Raw genomic sequence first — 26909 nt, forward strand, 5'->3', positions numbered from 1 at the left:
CTCCTTCTCAAAAAGCATTTTCATTATTAATAGTGAATAAGAGGATGAAATTCTTTTAATTGTCCTCCAATTAAATAGATTTTAAAAGATTTACCATTCTTGGGGTGGGAGTAGAGCTTAGTGGTAGAGCGCATGCTTGGCGTGCACAAGGTCCTGGGTTTAATCCCCAGTGCCTCCGTTAAGGGGGTTAAAAAAAAAAGGCAAAACAAAACATAATGAAAATAAATAAATACAACTAAAAAAAAAAAAGTCACCACTCTTATATTTTTATCTTTCAGCCAAATTGCATCTTATATATATTTGGGGATAATAGTCACGGAAAAGTGATTTGCATGAGAACTTAAATTCTTTTATCAGACAGTAGAGGAGGCTTATGATTGTTTACTATGTCACGGCTTCCCTACCTTGATTGCAGGTTTTCCCAGCATATCCAGGATGACACTTGCACTTGTTAGGTCCGATACATTCACCATGTTTGCACTGTGGCTGGCATACAGCTGTGAAAAGAGGATAGCAGGCATTATTTCTAGGTCAGCAGCACGTCAACCATATGGTATATACGTCAGGTTCTCGTTTGACAATAAAAGAAAAAACTAAGAATTTACAATAGAGTAATAGAAATATACAAAATCATTGTGTCTTGGAGCAGTAAGCACTGTCTAGACTACACACTCTCACACTTGTGTTACATACGTGTGTCTGTGTGGGTGTTGCTTGGGGCTGGAAATTTTGCTAACTTGAGAACAATACTCAAATAGTCAAAAAAGAAAAAAAAACTGGAAAACTACACATACACACAACTAGTATTTGTCAATAGTTATAATTTCATAATAATCTGCACCCATAACTTCAAACTCATTTTCTCAAATATGCTTCAAAACATAGTTCTTAATCTAAAGATAGTGGTTAAGTATGAACTCAGATAAATTTCCAATTAAATAATAAAATATTTATTTTATTGGAAATGGTATTTCTAAGTATGCAATGGTTCAAAATGAATTAAAACCAAAGCTCAATATTTTAGGAACTTCAGCTTAAGGATACTTCTGTCATTTGCCCTTTCTTAACCTAAAGTTGCACTGTAATTGCTCATCAGTCTATAGCCTATAGATATAAAGTCTGCAGCCTACACAGAAACTAGAAAGTTCTATCTTACATGTCCAGTCGTCCATAATTGAGTGTATCATCCCTAAAGACCCTAAAATGCTTTAAATCATCACTCATATCATCATAGTCTTCAATCCCTGCCAAGATACTGGTAAGAATTTATTCCATTTCTACAGTGATTCTCAGCTGGGGGGTACTTTTGCTCCCTGTGGGGCATTTAGCACGAACGGACACATTTTTTATTGTCGCACTGGGAAGAGGGTGCTCCTGGCATCTAGCAGGTAGAATACAGGGGTGCCGCTAAACATCCTATAAAGCTCAGATAACCCCCAACAAAAACAAATTATCCAGCCCAACATGGGATGGTGGCAGATGGAGGAATCTTTTTCTAGAGCAAATATGTGTATAGTGCTATGGAAGATATTAAAATAGATGAAAAATGACTATATAGTACAGTCATTGGTCTCAAAGAGCTTACAGTCTAGGCCAAGAGACAAAATAATGTTTTTAATTCAAGGCAGTATTTATTTATGAGCAAGATGGGTGGCACATATGAAAGTTATAAAGAAATCATCATACAAGCATATCCATAAAGAGTTGCACAGAAAGCCTCAAAGAGATCTTGAGTTGGATCTTGAACCCTGGGTAGAAAGAGAAGGGGGTGGACCATCCGAGGTGTAGAGAACTGGACAGCAAAACAGACCATCATTTATTTAGGGGACACTGAGAAGGCTTGTCAAACTAAAGAGACGAATAAATGGATAAATGCTGGTGGAAGAGTAAGAGGTAGACACGGGTGAGTGCTGTCAGACGATGATGCTCCCTAAACTTCAGACTGTGGAACAGCACTTTATCTACAAGGAATGAAAGTTTATCATCATCATCAAGAGAATTACTTGACAAAAATAAAACTCTGGGAATATTAGCATGGTGATAATATATGGGATGGACTGAAGTCCAGCTGACACGTGGAAGGCATGATCTGTGTTTGCACCAGGAAGAGACAGGCTTCAGTAACCCCTGAGTGAAGAGCAGACAGGTCTTGGAGACCAAGAGGAGTGAGGTCAGCAGTGACCCTGCGTCCTCCAGTCCCTGACACCTGCTCCTTCCCGTATTAGCCAACGCTCTTCTCCTTTCTGGGAGATGCTCCTAGTTCTGGACAACTCTCAAACATCGTTTCCTTCAAAACATTTCTGTGCAACTGACGTGCAGGCTGTTTTTGGTGTTCTACATTTCCTCACTCAGCTCTCCCCAGCCGTCCCTTCGCCTGGCCCTCCACAGGCTTATCTGCCCATTTTACTTTCAGGTTCCTCCTGCCTGTTTATTTGTCACCCCAAGTGGACCCTGTGCCATCACTAATCCTTAGTGCTGCTCTGTAGGTATTTAATTCAAAAGCTTGCAGAAAGAAAGGATAAGCAGAGTGTAAAGGGTAATGGTAGAGTAATGTACTGGGAAAATTCATATAATCTGATTTTAGATATGGCATGACATTGGACAGGAAACAATTCGGTTCAGATCTGTGAGAAGTGAACTACCAAGGAGGCCCTCCAATACTGTGCTTCAGTCAACTGTATACCTGGCAAGTGGTTTATGTGCAGTTTTAAAAACAAGTCCCAGGAACAAGACATCCTTTATGTAATTTCCAGGCCCATCACCAAGAATCACAAGCTAAAAGACGTTTTCTTTTTAATCTTAAAAAAAAAAGATGTTTCATAAATCCTAACAATTATATGTGAACACAACCTGAATGAATCAGGTGTCTGGGGCACCCAGGGTGCCACATTTAAAAAGAAAACATAAGCACCTCAAAATAATTAAACGCTAGTCGAGGTGACAACCTCCCCAAATGCTTAGCATTTGGAAACATCTCTAAAAGCATGAAAAAAGTTTAGGAGGTACCACTGGAGAACATGAAAAAGTTCACTTAGAAGAGAACACTTCATGAAGGCTGTGTTGCCTCCTGACTCCCGACCACCTCGATGATCATCCAGGTGCTTTCAGGTGCTTTACACAAACGACAGTTTTTATTGTCCCCTCCCTCTTTCGTTGTTTGTTCTCTGTGGAGTGCCTTAATCTTGGGCACATCAAATGCCCACATTCCAAGAGGCCCAGACTGTTCATGTTTCTTCCATGTTTAGGGAGCCAGTGTTTTCAAACTGCTGTTTACACTTCTACCCCGCAGACTATTCACTGAAGTCACCAATGACCTATATCCTAGCCAACAGCTATTAAATGGAAAAGGATACTCACAATGCTGATGTAACAATTTTTTCCTCTTATAAAAATGTTGTACAAAAGAAGTTTCTCCTATTATCTTATTGGCATTAGGTCTGCACTGGAATTCAACAAACATATACTGAACGCTCAGCACATACGATTATTATACTAAGTGGGAGGGGATGAGGGAGTCATAGAAGATATGAAAATTAACTGTGAAATTTTAACATATTGGCTGAAACTTAACCAGGGCTATGATAGAGAGCTGAGATGAGAGAAGAGGGTGGGGCAGAGAGTAACTGAGGTCCTGGAAAGGCCTCTTTTAGGAAATGTGATCTGAGCAATGCCTTAGAGGTAAGAGGCAGAGGGGGTTGGGATGGGAGACACAGCCTTTCGGAACATGAGCAAAGGATGGGGGAGGACACTGAAGGGAGGTCTCAGGGAGTGCCCGGGTTCTGGTGGAGCTACAGTACCAAGTGCTTAGAACAGCAGATGTGATCACAACATATGCTAATTAAGGCAGATGATAAAAGGCATTGGTGGCAGACATTGCTGGGTGCTCACCAATGTCTATTTTTCCCTTCTTTAAAATAGAATGGCTTTTTTCTGGAGTGGGTGATGAGTTAGCAGTGGAACACTACATTCACTGTCCTCCCTGGCATACTGGGGAGCCAAGTGACTAAACTTGGGGCAACTGTACGTAAACAGAAGTTGTTGGGTGAGGCTTTTGGAACTTCAAAGCCGCCTGAAAAGGTGGCTGACTAGTATGCCCTCCTCTGTCTTCTTGCCTAGGATGTAGAGCCACTTTGTGAGCATGAGGTAAATCTTGAAAATGGAAAAGAGGCAGAGCTAGAAGTCAGAGTATTAACCCTAAATGGCCAACTTAGCAATTTAGGATACTGTTTTTTGTGTCACTGTTATTTGCAGCCACATACAATTACAATGTAAGTCCAATTGTACTACAGTTCCTAACTGGCTATCCTTGAGCACGAGGCTGTGGAATCTGGACTTAATCTGTGTTTACCATCAAGCTAGCAAATGTTTTCTTCAGATACACACTTAGGATAAAAATGTTATGAGTAAATCCTAGTAACGAAATACAACTTGTCAAATTTATTTTATATCTACAGTATCACATACTCATAGAAGTCTAAAGAACTTCATTTCTGTATCTCAAAAAATAGATTAGAAAAATACATACCCCTCTTGAGACTAGAGAAAAATGATTCCCAACTTCTGCATGAACTGACCCACCTTCTGACAACCTATCCCGCTGTAATGTGAGCTCTCAGTAGCCAAAACACACAAACCTTGACAACCTGCTGTGAACAGCAGGTCAGGAAAAAAACAAAAGTATAAGTGGACTATTTTTAGTAATCTATTTTAGAAAGTCTTCTAAAAACATCAAAAATAGATGAGATACTTGCTTTGTAGGAAATAATGTATCTGTTGCTACAGGCTAATCAGAAAAGGCAACACTGTCTCTCCAACCTTCACGTGTGTCAGGGACAAGCAATTTGGGTCACGTCTGGTCCACTGTCCGCTAGCATCCACACATGGTTCAGAAGCTCAGTAAATAACGGTCAGGCAAGGATCACAGAGAGTCAATAAATGGCAGATTTCTTCCCTCAAAATCAGATGCCAGAATTAAGCTCAAATGGGCAAATCACACTCAAAATTTAGTCTCTAACATTCCTGCAACACAATCTCCAAAGTGCCCTTAAAATAACCCCTAAGTCATTACTTTAACTAGAAAAAGAAACAAGTCTCAGCTGGCAAAGCAAACATAGCTCTTTAATGTCACATGCCCAAGCCTCTTCTGTTTGACCGCAATCTAAAATCTTACTGTTAAAAAAATTCATCCTAGCTGATCTAACTGGGCTTCTGAGAATTGGATAATATTTTCTGACACTGAGTTGGACAATGTTATCAAATAAGTTACGGGAAAATTAAACTCCCACATCAGTTCTGTGTAATATTTCTCATGTAATCTAATCACACTTGGGAATCAAGTGCCAACATTTGTTTGAAAAAAAAAATGACATGATGAGATGCCTAAGCAGATGGTGGCTCTGGAAAGTGACGAGGAAAAAGCCAACTCAACCGTAGGTGTTGTTAGTAACCTGAGAAAATTTTTCTTAATGTAAATAAGATTATGTTTCGAATACTAAGACTCATTTGTAATTTTTGCCATCTACCTCATGTTACTGTTCAGACCTGGCACCACTAAAGGCAGAACAAAGACCCCTGTCCTCCAGGGTATGTAATTTAGCCACAAAGGTGACTGGAAGTACACAGGGCAGGGCAGAACGATGAATGGATACATAACGGGGAGATTTCCAAGAGCTCTCATTACATCTCACAAGTACCACAGAACTCAGATATGGACAAACTCATATGACGGGAACAAGAACATACAATCAGGAATATCTTTTTTCAAAGAGCAATTGGCTTTGGAAGAGAGAGAGTTGCTGAAAGCAGCATTAAACAAATCATTGCTGTATTAATGGGACCTGGAAAGAATGGAGGCAGAATTTTACAGGGCTCCTCTGGAAAAGGCCTTGAGTCTCCCTGTATTACAGGGACAACAAATCCAGTGGGAAGAACCCTACAGACTGCAGCATCCCCAGGGGAGGTGACTCTCCAGCCTTCCCACTGTCCTGTATTCTAGTGTCCAACATCCGATTTTCAAATCCAAATTCCCACTGTAGTAAAAACTGAAATAAAAGTGCCTCTGATTGTCATCACTATAAAATACTATCTGTTACACGATCTCGTGAATACAGAACGTGAAACCATTTTATATGACTGGTTAAATTTACCCTCACAACATCCACATAAGGCAGGAGAGAGACAGACATAATCCTCACTTCACCAGCAGACAAGCAAAAGCCCGGAAGGTTAAGTGACTTGCCTGATTTCAGTAAAAATTTCTTAGCCCAGTTCCATGGTCAATCTGCTAATTCTTCTGGTATTCAGAAAAAGGCCAGAAACCTTGCGTTTTGAGTGGATTTAGAAGGGAGGAGAGTCAGATTATAGAAAAACACTAAACACAGAAGGATAAGAGGGGTAGAGAATATCAATAGTAATTAAAGGCGTAAAGGTAATTAAGTTACATTTCCAGGAAGGAAAAGTCAAAGCTGAGAACACTATAATTTAAGAAAATTAAAGTAACCCTGCCAGAATATTTCAGCATAAAAGAATCTCTTTACTCTATTGTTTGTTTTGTATGAAACCCAGATTCTAAATCATTTATGAAGTATAGAAATGTTCTCTCTTTGATGTATCACATCTATGACTTTTTTTTGGCTCTCATGGGTTACATAATATTATTTTTTATTAAGAACTTAAACAATTCACAAACTATAGTCAAACATTTAGTCAACAGACAGTAATTGATAACAACTGAATAATAAAAGAATCCATGGGTCCAAAGTGAGTCTAAAAAAGAAGAGAACAGAGCTCTTTTTTATAGAGGAATGCCAGTGAAGGATTGACAGAATTTGAAAAACACAATTTTACAACCACCACTGAAATAATCTGAGCAAAATTATCCACAGATATTAAAACTTTCACTGGGTGTAAGCTTGCTGGGAAAGAGGATGTTCAAACTATTTCAATGTGTCACTCCACAGATTACTTACTCATTACAAAGGGAAGAAGGTGACTTTCAGTGGAAAAAATCTGGTGGACAGAATTTTAAATGATCAAACTTAGCATCACGAATAATAAAATAAAAATGACATTATGTGAAATGGGAATGTCATAACATATGATCATCTATGTAATATTCTTGCAAAAAAGATTTAACCTGCAACTCGGACGAGCTTAGATGTGCAACATTCTACCAAGCAATTGATCTGTACTCTTGAAAAATATCATTGTTAAGAAGCACATTAAAAAAAAAAAAAGAGGTAGAGATCTACAACTGTTCTTAAGCCATTCTAAGTTAAAGGAGACCAAAAAGGAATGTCAACTAAATGCAATATGTGGTCCTTGACTGGATCTGGATCAATAAGAAAAAATCCATGAAAACCATTCTGAGAGTAATTTGGGAAATCTAAATATGGACTGTGTATTAGATAATATTGTACCTATGTTAAATTTCCTAAGTGTGATAATATGCATACATTTTGAAGTATGCAGGTACGAAAAGCCATTATGTCTGTAAGTTACTTTCAAATGGTTCAGTAAAATATATACACATAAAGAGAGCATGCAAGCAAGTGCGTGCATGTGTGCAAATGTGTAACATGTTAACAACTGTACATGTTGCTATAGTTTTAACTCCTCTGTGTATTCGAAAATTTTCAAATACAAAAATAGTTAAAATTTATAAACATGAGTAGGATAATACACGTATCTTAATAAATACTACTTAACTACCTTGACAGGTATTCCTTCCTTTGTGAGCTGTTGCTCACTTACCAGCACACTCTAGAGAGGGGCAAACACACAGATGCTGGAGTTCGGCTGCTGAGGTCCCAGCCCTACTGCTTAGAAGATGCATGGCCTGTGCAGATTACCCAGCTACTGTCTGCTCTAAAATGGAGACATAGGTTGAACAAGAGGACAGTGTCAACACTGCGATTTTTTAACTTAAAAACTAGTAAACCAACATGATGCACATAGAATTTACTCATAGGTCTATTGGGAGGCTTAAATGAGAATATCTAAATAAAGTACTTAGAACAGTGTCCGTTTCATACTAAGAGCTCAATAAAATGTTACCTATAATGAGAATTTCAAGAATGGCAAAGAGGAATAGTTCCAGAGTCCTAAGATACTATATTAAAGACTGAGGATATTAAAATCAATGAGAGACCAAGTCCTCGTCCTCAAGTAGGTAAATCCAGTAAGCAAGGATGTCCTAGTAACAGATGTGTGTAGAGAATACACAAGAGGAAGTGATCAATTACAAAGGTTTAAGAGAGTCAGAAAAGGCTTTGGAAAGGAAGTAGTGCTAAAAAATTTCTTTAAAAAGATAAATTTACAAGACATCTGATGTCATAATGTAAGAATTCACTGGAATATAATGAAACACATTCAAGTATTTCTTTTAGAAAAAAAATTATATTTGTTTCACCTGAGGAGATGATGCTCTGATCAGTACCTGTACTGGGCAATCAACGCCAAAGGACAGAAAACTTTAATGTAACCATCACCACTTTTTTCAGCAACCAAAATCCCTATGTTTGAAGAGTGGCTGATATATAATGAGTTGAGACAGATATTAATTATTTAAAAAATGGAACCAATTTTCTAACTGTGCATTAGAATTATAGGATGTTAGCCATTAGTCAGTTTGGGTCATGGTTTGTTTTTATTTTTTTTCTAAGGAAAGCATTAATTCACTAATTGTTCCAAATTTACCTGATAGATAACCTTAAACAGAAACTTGGAAACAACTTAACTGTCCATCAATAAGGGATGGATTAAATAAGTGATGGCACAAGGGTCTTCCTGCCCCCAGTACCGTGGACTTTGATCCAGTCCTAATCTGCTACTAGAGGGACCTCGCTAATCACGGGCTTCCCCATGATCTCACCATGCCAGTCTCCCCCTGATACTGACTGACTCCTTGTCATGTTTACTTAGAGCCCATCTCACTGGTTCGAGCTCTTAGGACGGCATTCGACCCCACCTTTCATGATCTGACTCCTGTCTATCCCACCAGCCTCATGTCCAAGGACAACCACAAATATACCAACTAATCGCAGTTCCCAGGAAATAACCTACTCTAATACCTCCACGCTCTTACATGGAGTGTCACTCTTCCCCTTTGCTGGACATCCTGACAGGCTTCAATATTCAGCTTACACAGTATTTGCTTTGGTCTCTCATTCTGAGTTTGGAGCCCTCCTCAGTGCTTTCATTATCCCCGTGCACAGCTCTGCCATACAGTTTATATATCTACTTATATATGCACCTGTATCGTGCTATATTATCAGTTAGTTTGCATATCTAGCACCCCCGCCAGGCTTTGAGCTCTTCTAAGTACACAGTACCTGCTCTGAAAGAGCATAGCCTCCTGACAAAGACAGACATGACAGGTGTACGCAGTATTAAAAGAATGGAGGAAAAAAAAGAACAGAGAAGGACTTTCTCTGCAGACAGGCGAGAGTAGGAAAAATGTCAGGAAAGACAAGAGGAAATGTGAGCTGCATCTTAAAGGATGCTTAGGAATTCACCATGTGGTTGCTGTGAAGGGCCTTTCATTCAAGACACACAGCACAAGCAAAGCCAGAAAAGCATGAGGCAGGACAGGGTCTGGCAACGCAAAGGCAGTCCACCGTGACTACGACCACATAGCAAAAAAGCATCCTTCTAAGACAAGGCCATCACCAGATTGAAGAGCCCTGTACATAAAGAATCAAGATTCCGTCCATTACTACAAACAATCAATGGACTAGAAGCAGCAGACGACAATCACGTTGCACTTTGTGTTTTCAAGCATGTAAATTGATTTCTTTTAAGAACCTTAATCAAGAGTTAAGATCTATGGCATGCAATAAGGTCATAAGACAGGCAGACAAATTAAATATATTCATTTTCCCAGTAAACTGTTTTTCCTAAAACCACAATCGGCTTGTTAGGATTACATCCTGTTCATACTTCTTATGCCTTTGATATAGAAGTGCCCAGTCCTTCCACCTTCAAAGTACTGACTGAGTAAGACGAGCCGGCACTGAAGAAGCTAAGGGCGTGTAAGGCCCAGGCCCCAGCTTCACAGAGCTCACAGACTAGCAGAACAAACAACACAGGGCCACCAATAACCACACTGCAGGGCAGGATGGGACGAGCTCTATGCCAGTGTAACAACCAAGTACAGAGAATGAAGAGGACATGTCCTGCCCCTGAGGTCAGGAGGGCGTGGAGGAGCAGGTGGCATCGGAGCCAGGGCTGATTCTCAGGATGTTCAGCTAAGAAAGAGTACAAACTCCAAACACAAGTGTGGTCATTCGTTCCTAACAAGGATTCACTTTTAGTTGAATATTGCTCGGAATTAGGAGAGTGATGTGAAACAGGAAAAGCCAACCAAAAGGGGAAAAAGCCTAGAATGTTTATAGAGTGATTTTTTTTTTCAGCCCTTGATAGAAACAAATGTTGAATTACTCATTTCTTTTGACTAGAGGCCAAAATGTTCAACCGGAAAGAAATTTTTTTCAAGAGCTGAAAACTATCAGATAACATTTCAGCTGACACACACTGTTTTACCTCTTCCATATACTCCTTTTACTGCTTAATGCTGATCCTCTCTGGTGGTGGTTGTGAGGATTATCATGTTGACCCAAGGAGGCGGAGGGGAAGGAGGGTGTGAGCAGACAGTGGTGGAGAGATCATCAAATCCCAGCCTGTGCCCGCTCACTCAGACCTCACCCCTGAGCTCCAGACCCCAGAATCCAACCACGTATCACACCTTTCCACTTCAAGGTCTCATAAGCACGTCACACATACCACATCTAACACCGAAGCCGTCGCCTGCACTTTCTCCACGTTCTCTAGCTGCCAAATAACACACCACAAACTTGGGCGTCACCCTTGATTGCATCTGCCTCACAGCCACCACCATCGCCTGCCACCACTTTACTGAATGTGAATTAATATGAGCCAGTTCCTGAGCTAGGGGTTTGCCTTTTCTCATTTGACCCTGATAAAAACCCCACGAGGTAGGGCTGTTGTCTATATTTTACTGCTCAGGAAGGTTAGGTAAGTTTCTCAAAGACACAGTTCATGGCTGCAGCCAGGTCTGTCTCCGAAGCCTGCACTCCCCACCACTGTCCTAAGGCATGCCTCGCCCTCCTTTCTTTTTCGTATTTTTCAAATCCCCATTCTTCTCTGTTCCCACCAGTCCTGCTTAAGACAAAACCTAATTTTTCACCAGGTTTACTGTAACAGCCTCTAGCCCTGAGCCTCAACTATCTAGGAAAATGTTCAGAAATTGGCCCCAGAACCTCAAATGCGTACAGGCCTCTGGCATTTGCCCAAAGTGAGCCCCATGGTAACATGGAATACATGCTTCTTCCACACAGGGTAGCTGCCAAGCAACTCCAGCCCTTGTGGCTCCTTGTGGCAATGCAGAGATTTTTCAACAAACCCTGGGCCTGAAATCCATGTCTCATGAAACACTGACAACTATTCAAAAAATGTTGAAACACCCTGTGAATGAAATCAAGTTCACCTCTATGCTAGATCTGACCCATTGGCACCAGCTTATCACCTCTGAAATATAGACTCAATTATGTAATTTCCCTACTTAAAATCTATAGTGTTCCTCTGCAACTTTGGGATAAAGGTTAATCTATTTACTATGACATCAAAGGCCTTCCATGAGTTAGCCCACGCCAACCTCTCCTCTGGCGTCACTCATCAGGTGCCCTCCACAGAGACCCCAAGGCCAGATTAAGGTTCTGACATTTCCTGGAATATGCCCTCATTCTGGCTTCTGAAGTATTAACGCATTTTTCTGTCTGGTAGGGTGCCCTTCACTTGACTTACTTATCCCCCAGGATTTAGCTGGGCCACGAGTCCATCACTCTTGAGGGATACTGTCTGCTGAGATATGCCCTCACAGTATCCTACCTCAAAACATGCCTGTCTCAAAACTCACCTGTCATCCAGTAATAGTGGCTTCATCTGCTGGCCTTCAACACTGACAGTGACGGACATAAATGCCTGTAGCTTCCTCTTACTGACAGGTCTGCAGTGGTTGGCCCAGGGTCAGACAGGTAATAGCCCTCAGTATGTATCTATTGAATGAATGAGCCAACTGAACACTACTGAGTCCGTGAAATCTTCCTTGATCCCCTCACATAGGAAGTAATTCTTCCTCTAAACAACCTCAACTCTTTTCCCCTAACTCTTGCCTATTTTAGAATCCTGGAAGGAATAAGAGACAACAACCATCTTACCAAATCAGCTCCTGGCAAGCAAGAGTCCATATTCTACAAACGTTTGTATTCCTCCCAGCACCTAACTAGCTCCTTGCCTCTAGTAAGCTCTCAAATGTGTGTCAAGTAAATCACTAACTCTAAACGTAGTTGCACAATTCAAGTCTCATTCTTTCCAGTTCCTTTTCCTTGCATTAAGTAACCAAAACCATACTTCATTCTGATGTCTGCAAATGGATGTTATCAAAGCAGTGGAAAAGGACTGGTTCAGAAGTACAGTTAACCACTGGCAGTTTTTATTTTAGAAATGAATAACTCGAGAAATTTTCTACTACTTCCAATGGATTATTTCCAAACAATGGGCATGGTAAATAAAATGTATTTTACAATATACTGTATACCATGGATGCTATGATGGACCCCAGTAAAAGAGTGTTCCGAAGTTCATTTGTAGTGTGGAGGGCATAGCTCAAGCCGTAGAGCACATGCTTAGCATGCACGAGGCCCTGGGTTCGATCCCCATCAGCTCCTCTGAAAACAAATTAAACCTAAGTACCGCCCCCGCCCCCACCAAAATAATAAAATAATAAATAAATATTTTAAAAACTTCATTTATATTCTTTATATTGACCTTGCAACAATGATAGCAAACATTTATCAAGAATTGTTCTGCACAAGGCACTCCCTCCCCTTACGGCAACAGTCTTGTCCAGTAGGTTTAAAGATTTGGAAATTGTGGCTCAGAAAAGTTAAATAAAATATCTAGCATGTTATAGTTGGTGAATCACAGGAACAGGTTCTCAAACCTCATTTGCTGGTGACAAAGCCCACATTATACTCTTTGTTCAGTGCTGCCTCCTTGACCTCGGCCATAGCTCTGCTAGTTCATCCTGTAGCTGATAGTAAATATAAGGTACATATGCTTTGATATTTTTAAGTGTCCCTGAACAAAGAAATTCCTTAACTTTTATTTCTGGAACTATCAATTTTGTTCCCAAATGTTTTTATTAAAATCTACCCTTAAAAACATTTTCTGTGACATGTGATAGTATCCCCCATGTATCAGTTTAAAGTGCGTGGTCTTCCTGGTACCAGTGTAAATAGAATTTCATATATTTCACCACAAATTTCCACTACAGTATCATAAGGGTGATTTGTCAGGTGACATTGTCCCAAAATATTTAAAATGAGAAATCCTTCATGTACCAAAACAGTAGCACGGATATTCATAGGTGCTATTAGAACATCTTACATACTTTATACAATAAAAATATTTCTTACCTGATTTTTTCCATGGAGAATTAATGAATATGAGATACAACTCCCTCAGGTTAATGATAGCATGGTGTTAGTAATTTCATTTGGTGGACTTTTTTTTTTATCTGCTTCTTTAAGTATTAACAATATAAACTGTCCTTTAGGTTAGAATGGAGGTCAATTTATTAGATTCATAAAACAGGAGAAAGGAATTATAAACTGAAAGGAAAAAGTTTAATGTAGTAACTGAAATAAAATTATGAACAGGATAAACACATCTCTAAGGAATATAGTTTTCTCCCCAAAAAGCAACTCAAAAGCAGCACTAACATTAAGTTTTATTAATAACTTTGTGAAGTAATTATTTAGAAGTATGCTTTTCAAGATGTGGATTAGCCAAAATTATTTCAAAAAATATGTTCATCTAACCTTTGAGCTGGCACCTTATTCTGGCTATTCTCTGCCTTAAGACGTAGAAAGCTGCAAAACAAATGTCCAAAAAAAGAAATTCCAGATCTTTTCTCTGTAAGGAGGCTGGACTTGGGTATTTATCAACTTGTTACATTCCCGGAGACTTACACATATGCAACTTTCAGTGCTTTTCTGAAACAAAAAAAAAAAATCTAGGACATGTTTAGAATAGTAATATTTTAGTCACCATTCTGTCATTAAAAAACATTTTGTAACAAAAATATTACCCAATAATTGAAGTTGTGCTATTCTTTCACAGTTCAAATTCTAAATTAAAATATTCCAGACCTTTTGTGACACTGTACCTTCCAATCCAATTTTTCATTTTCAGAGTATTAATTTTTGGTTCCAAGAGACAGTATCCTTTTATTTAAATGAGTGTTGGACAAAATATCTGAAAAAAATTAAAACTTTTGATCAATTAGTAACCAAGGCTGGTAGTTTTTAAATTGAGAGAGCTTTACTTACCTGTTTCTTACATACTGTGTGTTCCCTTTTCTCTCCAACTTTGGGGAGGAAATATTAAGGTTTTTCTTTCCTTCCACAGCACTTTCTTCTTGCATGGCTGCTTTGGTTGTCAATAGCAACAAGAATTAGTGCAAAAGCTCAGCCATTTCACTTTAAGATACATAGATCACCCAGTTTTATGAAAGTAAATGGAAGAAACTTGAAACACATACTAATAATGGTCAGGGATTGACCAGCCTAGAGATTCTAGAAGTAAGGGGAGAGATGATTTTATTCCTTCTTTTCTGGTAATGCTTTTCCTTTACAAAGCATAAAATATTCACTTTAACTTTCCAGTTGTGTATTTGTTTGTATAATTTAAAATTAGGTGAATGAAGCCTCCTTTTCAGTAATATCAGAAGAAAAAATCCTAAGGCCAATTTGATTTAATTAAAGTAATAATTTAACTATTGATCCAGAATGACCGCTCTGTATTTTTAAAAGCATACATTTTACATTTGCTTGTTAGAGTTTTTTTTTCATGTTGGCTAGATTTAAAACAAATTGGTGTTTTGTTTTTATTGTTGCTGTTGCTAACTTTAAAAGAACTCACCATATCTTGATGTTGACACATTTCTTAAAATAATGAAATATATCAGGCACAATCTAAGCAAAAAGCTGAAAACAAAGCATAAATTGCAAATTATATTCTGGATCACATATGAAAGAAAACTGTTTATGACTAGGGTTATGTGTGAATAGGGGAAAATATAAAAGGATACCGTTTCTTTAATACTCTAAAATGCCAATTTTGAATAATCTAGTTTAAGAAAAATATATTAAATAAAGGTAAAAGAAGTCAATAAAGAATAGCAAACATCATTATTTTCTAACTAGTTATATTAGTACCAAGCAGGCAAACAGTTCTGTATAGTCTTTGTCTCATAATATCTTAAAGTTGGGTCACATTTCTCTTCCTTAACATAAATCAGCCTTGCCACACATAGATTTAGAAAATTTTAAGGTATCAATATTTATATCCATTAAATAAGACTTCTAGCATGAAATTTTAGCCAATGTCCCATATTCTAAAATTTGCATTTTAAAACTATACAAAACTGCATTTTAAATCAAAGCAATGTTAAACCTGGAATAGATTATCTCCACAAAGTTTTGGAGGTCTAGTCTTTGTTGACACATAAGGAAATTTTCACATCACTACAATTTTTGTGAAAGTTGCCGAAAATAAATGCCCTACATGTATTTTTTTCTGGTATAAACCCCACTGTGGAGAGCACTAAAATTGGTTTCATTAGTAGTACATAATACAGAAAAATCAGCCCCATTTTCTCCTGATGATCTGTTTCCCTGCAGCCATTGTACAACAGCCACAGTGGTTAGCATGGGCAAGCCTGTCAACAAAGTTCACAGCTGTAGGACTCTCTCCTATGGCTCGCCCGCCCCCGACCACAGCTTCAGCTCATGTGAGGGCTCTCAGTGACCCTCTGCCCTTTCCTAGGGTTCTCAGTGATCTCAGGCATGGCTAAAGATCTGAAGATTTTATAAAATTGTAACTAACACAAACTAGAGAAACTAAACTACTCCGGGATGACTAAACACAGGTTTACAGATCTGGAGTCAATCCTGGGCTTTGGACAGTGTTAAGGAAAATGAGGGATAAGAAACCCAGAAATTGAGCCCCTTCATTATCCGAAGGTACCCCTATCTTCTAATGTATTGTTCAATTTACTGTAATGCATTATAAAATGCTCAAATATTAGGCAAGCACAACCTTTGAAAAGGAAATAATAAAACGCTTCAGACTAAGATGACTGATGCAGTTACTATACAATCCAGACGGGAGTCGCACAGCCTCTTAAGCGTAGTGCACGCCCCTCCATACAGGTAACAAACGCCAGGTATGCAGATGGAAGGGAAGGGTCCTCCTTGTCACTGTACTTCCACCTCCCAACCCTAATCTCCAACTGGAAAAAGTAGTAACTCCAAGAAGTTCCCCATACCCTAACCCTAAATTTCATGTGATTCTCATTGTCAAAAAATTTAATATTAGCCTGGCAAACTCTATTCATAGACAACTCTCCAACGCTGAACATTTATAACACCAACACCCAGGATAACAGATCTCATGAATAGCATTCTGAGTCAGAAGCTGGATGATTCTAACGTTCAGTTCATTATTTTCTAAGTATTAAAGCTATAGAATTCATCAGACAGCAACACAAGATTAAAGAACAGGACATTTAGCAAATCTACAAATCATTTCTTCATAATTTTGTATTTCCTTCCCCAAATTTAAATGTTTCAAAAGCAATTCTGCCTTAATTAGGAAATAAAACTATACAGGGGAATATCTTAATTCTTGACCATACACAGACACCAAGATGCAATGAACTTTTTAATTCATCAATGATTTAAAAACTCAATTCAAGGGACAAAGGACTTGCAACCACCATTATATAAATATTTCATGGTATTTCACAAAGAAAATCAGACGAACTTGGGACAATTTATCCAGTAGGAAATTTAGCCATAGTAAGTTACATAAAAGCCAACTCTAAATACCCATGTACATTAAAAAAATACAACTAAGCATAAGCTGTAATTTGTTGTCTTCTATTATTTGCTATTTGTTGGCATGAAAGCATTTGGCAGACAATTACCAAGTACCTGGGAAATCTAAACACTGAAATAAAACAGGAGGCACCAAAGGCTTTAGAAAAATATTTTGGGTGGGAGGAAACTTACATTCATGAAGTCTATCCAAAGGAGTTAGTGTCTATAAATTTAGCAACACACCTTTGACCATTTAGGGATTTTTCCACAGAAACTGAATTTGAAAACTCTGACTTATGAAAACAAGGCTAAAGAGTTTTGAAAAATAACATTGTTTCTGACAAAGTGAACATAAATCCAGAAATGTCCAATTTTTTCCTCTTTTGTGCATATGAGCACAAATTTAAACCATGATGACATAGCTCCTAAAAGTTCAGAATAAGTCAATAATATTTACAAAAGACAACCCTAACTTTGTGATTTGATGATGTTACAAAAGGAAAACACTGTCAGTTCTGGAGAATTTATGTCATTAATCTACAGAATCCTTAAAGAGATATTGATCAAATGCAGTGTTCAGTTTTAAAATTTAGCTGATTCTAGATTATGCTCATGCAAATCACCTACAGCAAATCCTTAGTCTCAAATTGACTTTCCCCTGCCATCTGGTACCTACCAAGGCTCTCTTCAGCCTTTGGTTAATACATGGCAGAAAATGAGGGCTTCTAATTAAATAGAATTAGGAAGAAAACTGTTTCTTCTCCAAAATCAAGTACTATCTTCTAAAGCTAAGAAACCAATTTGATTATTCATATCTCTTCCTCCTATCGGAGTTAAGAATAACAGGTTGACTTAACAGTGTTTCATCAGGCTAAGTTAAAACTAAAAGTCTTGAGAGTATTTACAAAAGACTATAGAATGAACACATAGATATCTGTCACTATTTTACTATACATAATACTACTTTATCACATGTGGGCTGTAATGTACTCCTTTATCCTGGCTTTATCACGAATTTTATTAGTAATTATATTATGACCCTAGTTATCTCAATTATGCTCTGGTAGTAATTAAGTGATGAAACTCGAAAATTTTAAGTGAAGCTTTAGTGCATTAAAATGCACTAAATATAATTTATGCACTAAACATAACTTAAAATGTCCAATATAAATTTCTTTATATTTTATATTACTTAACTGAACTCTATACCTTGTAACAGACCAATTTTTTAGTAACTAGGTATATGTTTTGCAGCCAGTTTGCTCTGGTGGATTCCCAGGGACCCACTGTCACTCACATGAGGCCTATGCTACAGTATTTTTCTATGGTCAGTGATAGTACCACTTTGAAGTTTTTTCAAGCCAAATTATCTTGGCTGCATTCTATTACCTGTGACAATTTATCATTTATTGATTCCCATGAAGAAGTGAAAGATCTTGACCCTAGCAATTTAAATTCCTCAGCACCCATCCAGGTTGATAGAGGGTGACAATTCTTGGACAGGTTAGATTTTTGGTTGGTGCTGATCTCTGAGGAAAGGCATTTAAAGCCATAATTCCCCCCCAAATGTATCCTCCATCAAAGGATAAGGGGCACCTACTGGGATGGGGCCCTCTCAAGACATATGTTGAGTCATCTTTTTTTTTTTTTTTTTTTTTGAGAGAGAGATTCTCCCAGGGCGTATGTGTACCAGGGTTCCCAGCTGCACTGCCCCTGGAGCTTCTGGAGTGCATGAGAATTAACCTTCCTCATACCCCAGTGAAAAGAAGTTCAGTTTGTGTCTGGATGGTGACATGAGACTCTACTTTGAGTCTATTCAGGCCTAAGTGGCTTATTTAAGGCAGCTCTCCACAAGATCCAGGTGAACTAAGGTAAAAACTCAGGGTCATTTTGGCTCCTCTGCACACCTGTAACACTCAGGAGCTTTGGGGAAACACACACTGGTCAAAGATTTTGTTGTTTCTGGGTTCACTGGCTCCTACTTCATAAAACAGCATAAGTAGGAAAAATGATGCCTGGAAGCAATGTTTGTGCTTCACTTCTTACTCCAAGCCACAATTTGCCTGGAAATGAGTAAGTACATACAAAATGGTGATGGCTTTATATATTTATATCCAACGAATACAAAAATTATACTCATACAAAATTGATATAAAAAGTTCTCCCACTGATTTCTTTGCAGAACCTCTTTATGCCAGGAATGATCCTAAAAGACACTTATCTGCACTCCATTCCCAATGCCTCTGGATACCAACAAACTCTATCAACCACAAACTGATCTTTAAAATACATAGGTTAAAAAAAAAGGAAAAAATATATGGACTAGCTTTTAATTAATAATACAGCAAACCTGATGTTGTCAGAGATCCCAACCTGAAACTGTCTTGTCCAATCTGGAATCGTCCATCCAAAGCCCTATACCATTCACCTGTCACTGCCGGACACTCTGGGCTGAATGAAGCTGAGCCGTCAGAAAGCTAAGCATGCACCATGCTTCTTAAGCTGCATCCAGAACAGCGGCCCATGAACTGCACTTTCAGAGTAAGGGCTTCATCTTAGGTTGGAGATCTTCCACGGAACAGCTTTACAGAACCACCCCTGGCTTTAGGATAAACAAGTTGTGGTAACCACACCCACACCATCATTCACCCCCACCCTGTGAGGGACCACATGAAAGTCTTCTTTCAGAACTGTGTGGGAAAAGCCATAATTTCCCCCAAATCACTGGTTTGCTTTTTCTCTAGCAAACAACATGAATTATATGAGCAATAAAACTTCCCTTTTTTCTTTGGCTAGCAGAAACTAAGAGCCAAATTATGAAATATAATTTAAATTCCATGGCTTATATATCTGCATTTATTAACTCTCCTCCTAACATCTTACTTTTTATTCTATCCTTTTTTCTTCCTCTTGCCTGTGTTAATTATATTTTTCTATGTTATTGCATTCATTCCTGGAAGCCACTTCATGTTCTTTCCCAAACAAGGGAGGACATAAAAATACAGAAATAAATCCATTCTATTCATCTTTTAAGGTATCTTCTAAGGAATAAAAAATAGAAAGTAACTGAATGGAAGGTTTCTGCTCTGTCATATCACCCATAATTTAATCTTCTTTAAGTTATATATTTTAGATAAGAAAATTTATAAACATCAAATGAGATCATTTCAATAATTGTACTTAGATAAAAATAGTATGACTTTGTAACTCTCCAACATCTTTATGTATGTAGTAGTGATGGTGAATATGTAAAGATATTCACTGCAGCATATTTTGTAAAAACAAGATATTGGAAACTACTTAAATGTGCATAATTTCAAATTAACTATGGTACATTCAAAAGAAATATGATATATACTGAAAAGAATGAGTCAGGTTTACATGAACTGATAAGGACTGGCTTCTGAAATGTAGTAGTATATGAAAAAAGAAGGTTCAGACTAGTTCCTACTCCATGTCATCATTTTATGAACAAGGAAAATTTGGGTAATGCGTAGAAATCTCTGCAAAGATCAATAGTGGTTGCCTGCTGGGGGTTGGACCTAGGTGTCAGGAAAACAGGGAAGTTAGAAAGATCTACCTTCACTGCCTCTCTCTCTCTCCCAGTCCGGGTCTTTTAATTTTTAACTTATGTATGCATTTCTCATTTTTTAAAATAAGATGATTAAAGATATAATTGGAATAAGGATTAGGATAACTAATGGAAATGATATGCACCTACAGTTTAAAAGTCACTTTTAAAAAGTACTTTGGTACAATAGTTAAACATTTCATGAAAACATTTATAACAGATATAACATATCATATAACATAACATAACAGATGTCCCAAAAAACTATTCTGATATCAAAACTCTATACAGTCCTCCCTAATAGGTTACTGGGTATAGTGAAAAAGCAAACACTATATACAAGCTGTAAAAATTATGTGTTGAACCATAAAGATAATGAAAGGTCAATGAATTAAGCAAGTCCTGAAAGAATGTGTGACTCTTTCTTACAAGTAAAAATGACCTCACATCCAGAAAAAGTAGACAACTGATAGGCAGGAAGCCAGGTGAAGGTCCTGGCTAATGGACAAGCCTCACCCCGTCCTCCCAATCAGGTGCCTATAGTCTAAGAATAAACAGATGAAAAATGGGGGCAGAGGGACTTTCACTGACTTGTCAGAGGATTTTTTGGGCAAAGAGTAGGGATCAGAACATCCTAGCATCAAGCAACAGATCAGATTCTGAATACAGGACTGCAAGAGACTTAAGTCAGCACTGTAATCCAGTCTTCCCTTTACCTACTTACTACCAGCCACAATTTTGCTTGGAGTAGTTCCAAGCACCAGTCTACTTATATGAAGAATATGTTACACATTTTTACTACCAAGTAAGAAACCAATGGCCAACTGGTCAAAATTACAACTGCATATGTCAGTGGGCCACATATGAAAAGTTATCTTGCAGAAATACTATAACGCATGCAAAACAGTATTTTTTCAATGTATGTTCAAGGTTGCTTACTTTAAAACTGTGTGTATTAGCAAAAGATTAGAATCAACATAAATGTCCATCAATAAGAAACTGGTTAATATATTATGGTACAGTGTAATACTACACATCCATAAATAAGTTACCAGGCTCTTCATGTGCTGATGATAAAGAAAGCCTTTCAAGGTGCATTTTTAAGAAAAAGAAGCAAGGTAAAGAATGGCATACATAGTATGCTTTTATTTGCATAAAAGGGGTAAAAGTGAAGATATATAGGAATTTGCCCATAAGTAAGTAAAATATTTCTAAAAGGTATACCAAAAGCTGGTAGTATTTAATGCTTTGAGGAGGGGTATTTGAGAAAATGAATGCGTTTTCTCTTATAAAAATAAATAAGTATTTTAAAAAGACTGATAGGAAAATTTTAAAGCCTGCACAAAATTGGTGGAAAAGGGGCAGAAGCATCTGCTATGGTGGTGGGGGAGGGAGGACGATGAAGATGATCAGAACCCTTCTCTCCGTCCCTCCCACCTCCTGCGATGTAGGCCCAGCCCCTGTGATGGATGTCTTCCATTTCTCTCTGAAGGAAACTGCAGGGAATCACTCAACATCACTGGATTGTCGCTTTAAAAGCATGCAGTGGATTCAACTGACTGGAAATGCATATAACGTGAATTCTACTGATGAAAACCATTACAAATGCTATAGGAGAGGAGGTGGGGAAGCATCAAAAAGTTTCCAAGCAGCAAAAAGCATTGTTTCCGGGCCAGAAGTGGCCCCTCAGTACCAGGAACCAGGTGCACATGCATGGGCACTTTCAGGCAGCATCTCCTTGTATTTGAGAGCAGATCTAACAGCTGAATTTGCAGCCAGGAAAGTGCTTTCCTTTACTTGGTTTGACCTCCCCGCCTGAGAAAGTGCTAAAATCTCTAGTCCATTAAGGTTAAGATCTGCCCAAATTAATTTATGAGGGGATCTTAGGAAATTAATAGATCTCAATAGTATTATATAAAGATCAGTTCTAATGTGCGGGCAGAAAATGAAGGAACAAGGTAATTTCTGTGAAACTTAACTTTCAAGACGACACATACTCCAAAACTACCTGTGGGAAAAGGTCAGACTTCTTCAACACTGATTTTAGTTTGGAATCTGCATTCCAAGACCACTTGAAGTTACCCAGAGTGCATGCTGTTCTTAAATAACCTTTGCATGGAAAGTGGTGGTTGGATAATCTTAATTGAAAACTTTACTTCCTAAGGATCTGGAGATTCAGACTGAGCATTGGAAGGAGTTCTAAGATTGCCCACTGCCTTGCATTTATTCCTACCTCAAAAAAAAAAAAAAAAAAAAACAAAAACCCACACGATTTTGCACTCTCACCCCAAAATGAGAGGAGGGAGCTAACAAGCATTAAGATGGTGAGGCGTGCTCAGCATAATTAAACTGGCCCAGGACCCGCTGGCATCTTCAACCCGGCTCTGCATGGCACAACCTGCCTTGAGACTCCCGCTGATACCCAGAGTGGGTGTGACTGTATGGGTATAAAAAGTTGCTTTATTTATAAAATGCTGATTCATGATCAGTGAAGGCTGCCATCGTTGTTGAATACTAATGGGAAGGCATTTACTAGGAATAACATTTTTGTGAAGGAACAATTTGTGTGACCTTCCAAGCTGCTTCCAATATTTCTTATTTACTTTAGACTATTTTAAATAAAGTGTTCAAAATCTAAATAATCAAAGGAGGGTGTAATCTATATAATTTTGTGACCAAGGACAGGAAATCAACAACCAATATAGGGAGCAAAAATTAATAAATCATGTTCCTTTTACAAGGCTGATTTCTGAAGTCAGATACAAATAAGGAAGGACATATGAAATTTAAGTGTTTCATTAACTAAATCAAAATTCTCTGCTGAAAGTAATAACCTTTTCTTTTGAAATATAGAAAGAATTCAACAATTTGCTCATCATTCTTTCTAGTGGTCCATGATCATTAGCCAGTAATTTACATTATCCAAGGGAAGTTATCTGATTTGACAACTCCAAAACAGTTTCAGAATGAATCAGTTTCTCGGTCCTTAAGTTGCACTAACCAGTAAGCTTATCTAATGCTGATAAGAGTCCAAAATTTTCACCTGACATGGCAACTGAACAGTTGTAGAGAGGAGGCAGGAGGAGATGAGGTTTAGAACAAATAGAGCAAAATAAAACTTTAGGTGTGGGTTCTACATCTTCCCAAAATCTCCAAAGAAACAAAATAAAATATCTGCATTTTGCCTGGTCTTAAGGAAAAAAGGACACAAAACCACTCTCATTCACATAATTTCCTTCAGAAGCCACAAATTGCGAAATGACAGCCAAAGAACTCAAAAACTGAATAGCTGTGTTGAGACCTAGAACTAGCTGTATTTCAAGTTTTTCTTCGCATCTCTACAAAGTGCTTTAACTAGAAACACGACCGTCAGAGCCACATATATAGCCAAGTCTCCAAGTAGACAGGATGGCCACACAGAAGTGCAGCATTGAGATCCTGTACAGTCTTCTCAATACTAAGGAAGTTCTCAAATGGAGTTTAGAGCTGCAATACCCCTCACACCTTAAACCCACTTGTACAACCGGAAAACTGCAGCTGAGCACAATGCTAACAGTGAATCAGGTACAAAAGTCAGGGCTCGACTCAGCTGTCCCAAACTGTCTAGTGCTTTTAGTTAAGAACTGTTTCCACAGCATACACGGCTTTTTAAAATCAGATAAACAAACCCTGAGAAATCATTGTTACAGACATCGCCACTTTGTAGTAGAGAAATTGTTAAATACGTGAAGTTAATATGATGGAAAAGTTAAGGTACAGAATAATCACAGAGCAAGAAATGAGTATTTTGTGACAATCTGAGTGATTAAGGTGCCATGCGATACAAATATGTAACCATCAGTGTGTTAGGAGCATATCAGGAATATTTCCCCTTTACAAAATCAAGAGCCACATCAACAGTCAATAAAGGTAAAGCCCAAGACAATTAATTTTGAATTCTCAACATGTAGAGATCTGTTTATGAGTCAAGAATACAAAACAAAGAATCAAAAGATAGAAAGAAGGTGGGGTTACGACCTATAGGAGAACAAAGAAAACATAACCTGCCTATTTCTGGAACAGGTCATGCCCTCCACAGGTGGGAGGGGATCTGGGTCGCAGGGGAAGGAAGCAGGAGGTAAGCTACTGTGCTTGTGTGGGTAACGTCTCTGATCCTTCCTTCCTCAGCCCCAGAGGGAAGGACGGGAAGTCTGGCTGAATGTGGCCTCGTGGCTGAGCCATGCAAGCCCCTTGCCATGTTCGTCGTCCTCTCTGACGACAAGTCCATGAAACGGGGCGGGGGGGGGGGGGCAGCAAGTGAAAGTGAAACGCACCATGCTTCGTGTAAACGCATATATACCCGACTCACATGAATGCTGAGTCAAAATGGCCCGCATATGCTCAACCAAATGGAATAAACACTCACCAAAGGGTCACTGCACTGGGGTGTGAGCTCTAACAAGCAACACCAGAGGGTACGGCCGCCCCAGCTTGCACATCTTCTCAGGGGCAAATTGGAAGGTTCTGTGTGTAGGTGGGGACAGTTTCCTTTGGCTTTGCTATGCTGATTTGAAGGAAAATTCCAAAGTGAATCATTCAAAAATGAGAACCAGGGCACCTTTGATAAGGGAGGGAGAGCGCTCCTTGTGGCAAAGAACTCTGAGATTATCCGAGGGTCAGAAAGGCAAAAACATTTTTCACATTAAATTTCTCAGAAGCTGTTTGGAATGTTTATAGGTAACCCATTACCAGATGTAATTGTTAAAGAACAGCAAGGCATTTTCCTGGAATAAATGTAGTGACAAAGGCTTTAATTTCACAGATGCTTTCTTTAGAAACTAATCAGGAGTTTTCCATTTGTCCCCAACAAGCCTCTTTTCGGTCCTGTTCTTCCTTCTCACTTTGAGCTGACCTCCGGCCCCCACCTTCCTCTACCTCTTTAAGCAAAATGAAAACAGAAGGGATCTCTGAACTGGCGAGAGACATTTGGACCATCTGAGATTCTGGAAAAATAAAACACAGGCAAGGAAACATCCATCTTTGAACTCATTTTTACAACTCCGCCATCTACAATATTAATGGTAGGGATCCATCTGGCCCTTTTTAGTTTAAAGGCATTTTATTGCAACACAGAAAACCTTGGAACCATTTTTTTAATTTTGGCAGTATAAATGCAAAAATATATATATCATGCCTAAAGAACAAAGAATCGGATAGCACGGGTACGTCCCATGCCACAACTCTGTTTCAAAAGCAGTATTCCTTTACATTTCTTTCATTTCACCAAACATACATTTAGTATTTACTCTATGCCAGGAGTGGTTTTAAGTGCTTTACAAATAACAACTTATTTAGACTTTGTTATGGTCCTTTGAGGTATAGTTCTATTTTAGATCCGTTTTAGAGATGAGGAAAAGAAAGCACAGAGGGACTGAATGACCCACTCAAGGTCACACAGCTAAAAAGACGTGGAACTAATTTAAACCCAGGCAGTCTAGCTCCAGAGTTCACGTTCCCTCCATTATGCTGCCCCTCAAACTTTCACCAAATCTAAGTTAAGGTAGACTGTGATTTGGGCTCATCACCTTACACATTTATTACCCTTTCACTAATTAACTCATGCCATGTTGCAGCTTCCTCAGATTCAATAACAAGAAGGAAAAGATACCATATATAAAAATAGATAAACAACAAGGTCCTACTGTACAACCCAGGGAATCATATTCAACACTCTGTAATGGCCTATAATGAAAAAGAATATGAAAAGAAATATGTATATATATGTAAAACTGAGTCATGCTGTACACCAGAAATAAACAACATTGTAAATTGACTGTAATTTAAAAAAAATAAGAAGGAAAACATAAATGCTATCAAACACTATGTTTGTAGTCTTTGGGAAACAGAATGAAAGTATAGAAAATAATAAAATAGTGTCCTGTATCTGCTGGGAAAGCTGGGCAGAAAGTGAAATGTTAGGAAATCCCTGAGATGTTTAAATTTCATAATGCCACTGGACCTTTCAAAGGTCTTTACACTCATTCAAATTCTGAACTGCCAAGCTGATGTTTATATTAGGGAAAATTGAATTAGAAGGTCAAGAGACATGGAACAGCTCCTAAAGGTTCTTTCTGGGGAATTCCACAGTCGATGAACCTCTCAGAGACAGTTTTCTCCCCAGAATTCTTGCAGCACATCCGGCAGAGTGCAAATACACTCCTACGCTTGCTTCTGCCCATCGCCCTGGCACTCTGCCTTCAGGGAAGGTGCACTCCGGGGCTCTCTGCCAGGGCAGCCTTTCCTGGGTGGGGCTGGGGGGCTCTGCACACCCCAGTGCACTTCAGCTTTCTCTGTGGGGGTGTCCTGCCAATTAAGGCCATGAAGGAGGAGGAAAC

At 38.5% G+C, this 26909-nt stretch overlaps 1 protein-coding gene across 7 annotated transcripts in view; it reads right to left on the minus strand.

The window, feature by feature from the left end:
• The window catches only part of NPNT (nephronectin), a 70854-nt gene that overhangs the window by 39772 nt on the left and 4173 nt on the right, over window positions 1–26909 (minus strand). For 4 of the 7 annotated variants that reach the window (XM_072939308.1, XM_072939300.1, XM_006216156.4 and 1 more), the window contains exon 3: window positions 405–497. In XM_072939308.1, coding sequence (XP_072795409.1) covers window positions 405–497 — 93 coding nt within the window. Of the gene's footprint in view, window positions 1–404; window positions 498–13901; window positions 13953–26909 lie in introns of all 7 variants that reach the window. The other 3 variants (XM_072939305.1, XM_072939295.1, XM_006216157.4) reach the window with 1 other exon arrangement.

The sequence above is a fragment of the Vicugna pacos genome, chromosome 2 (assembly GCF_048564905.1).
Source record: "Vicugna pacos chromosome 2, VicPac4, whole genome shotgun sequence".
In the NCBI taxonomy this organism is placed as follows: Eukaryota; Metazoa; Chordata; class Mammalia; order Artiodactyla; family Camelidae; genus Vicugna; species Vicugna pacos.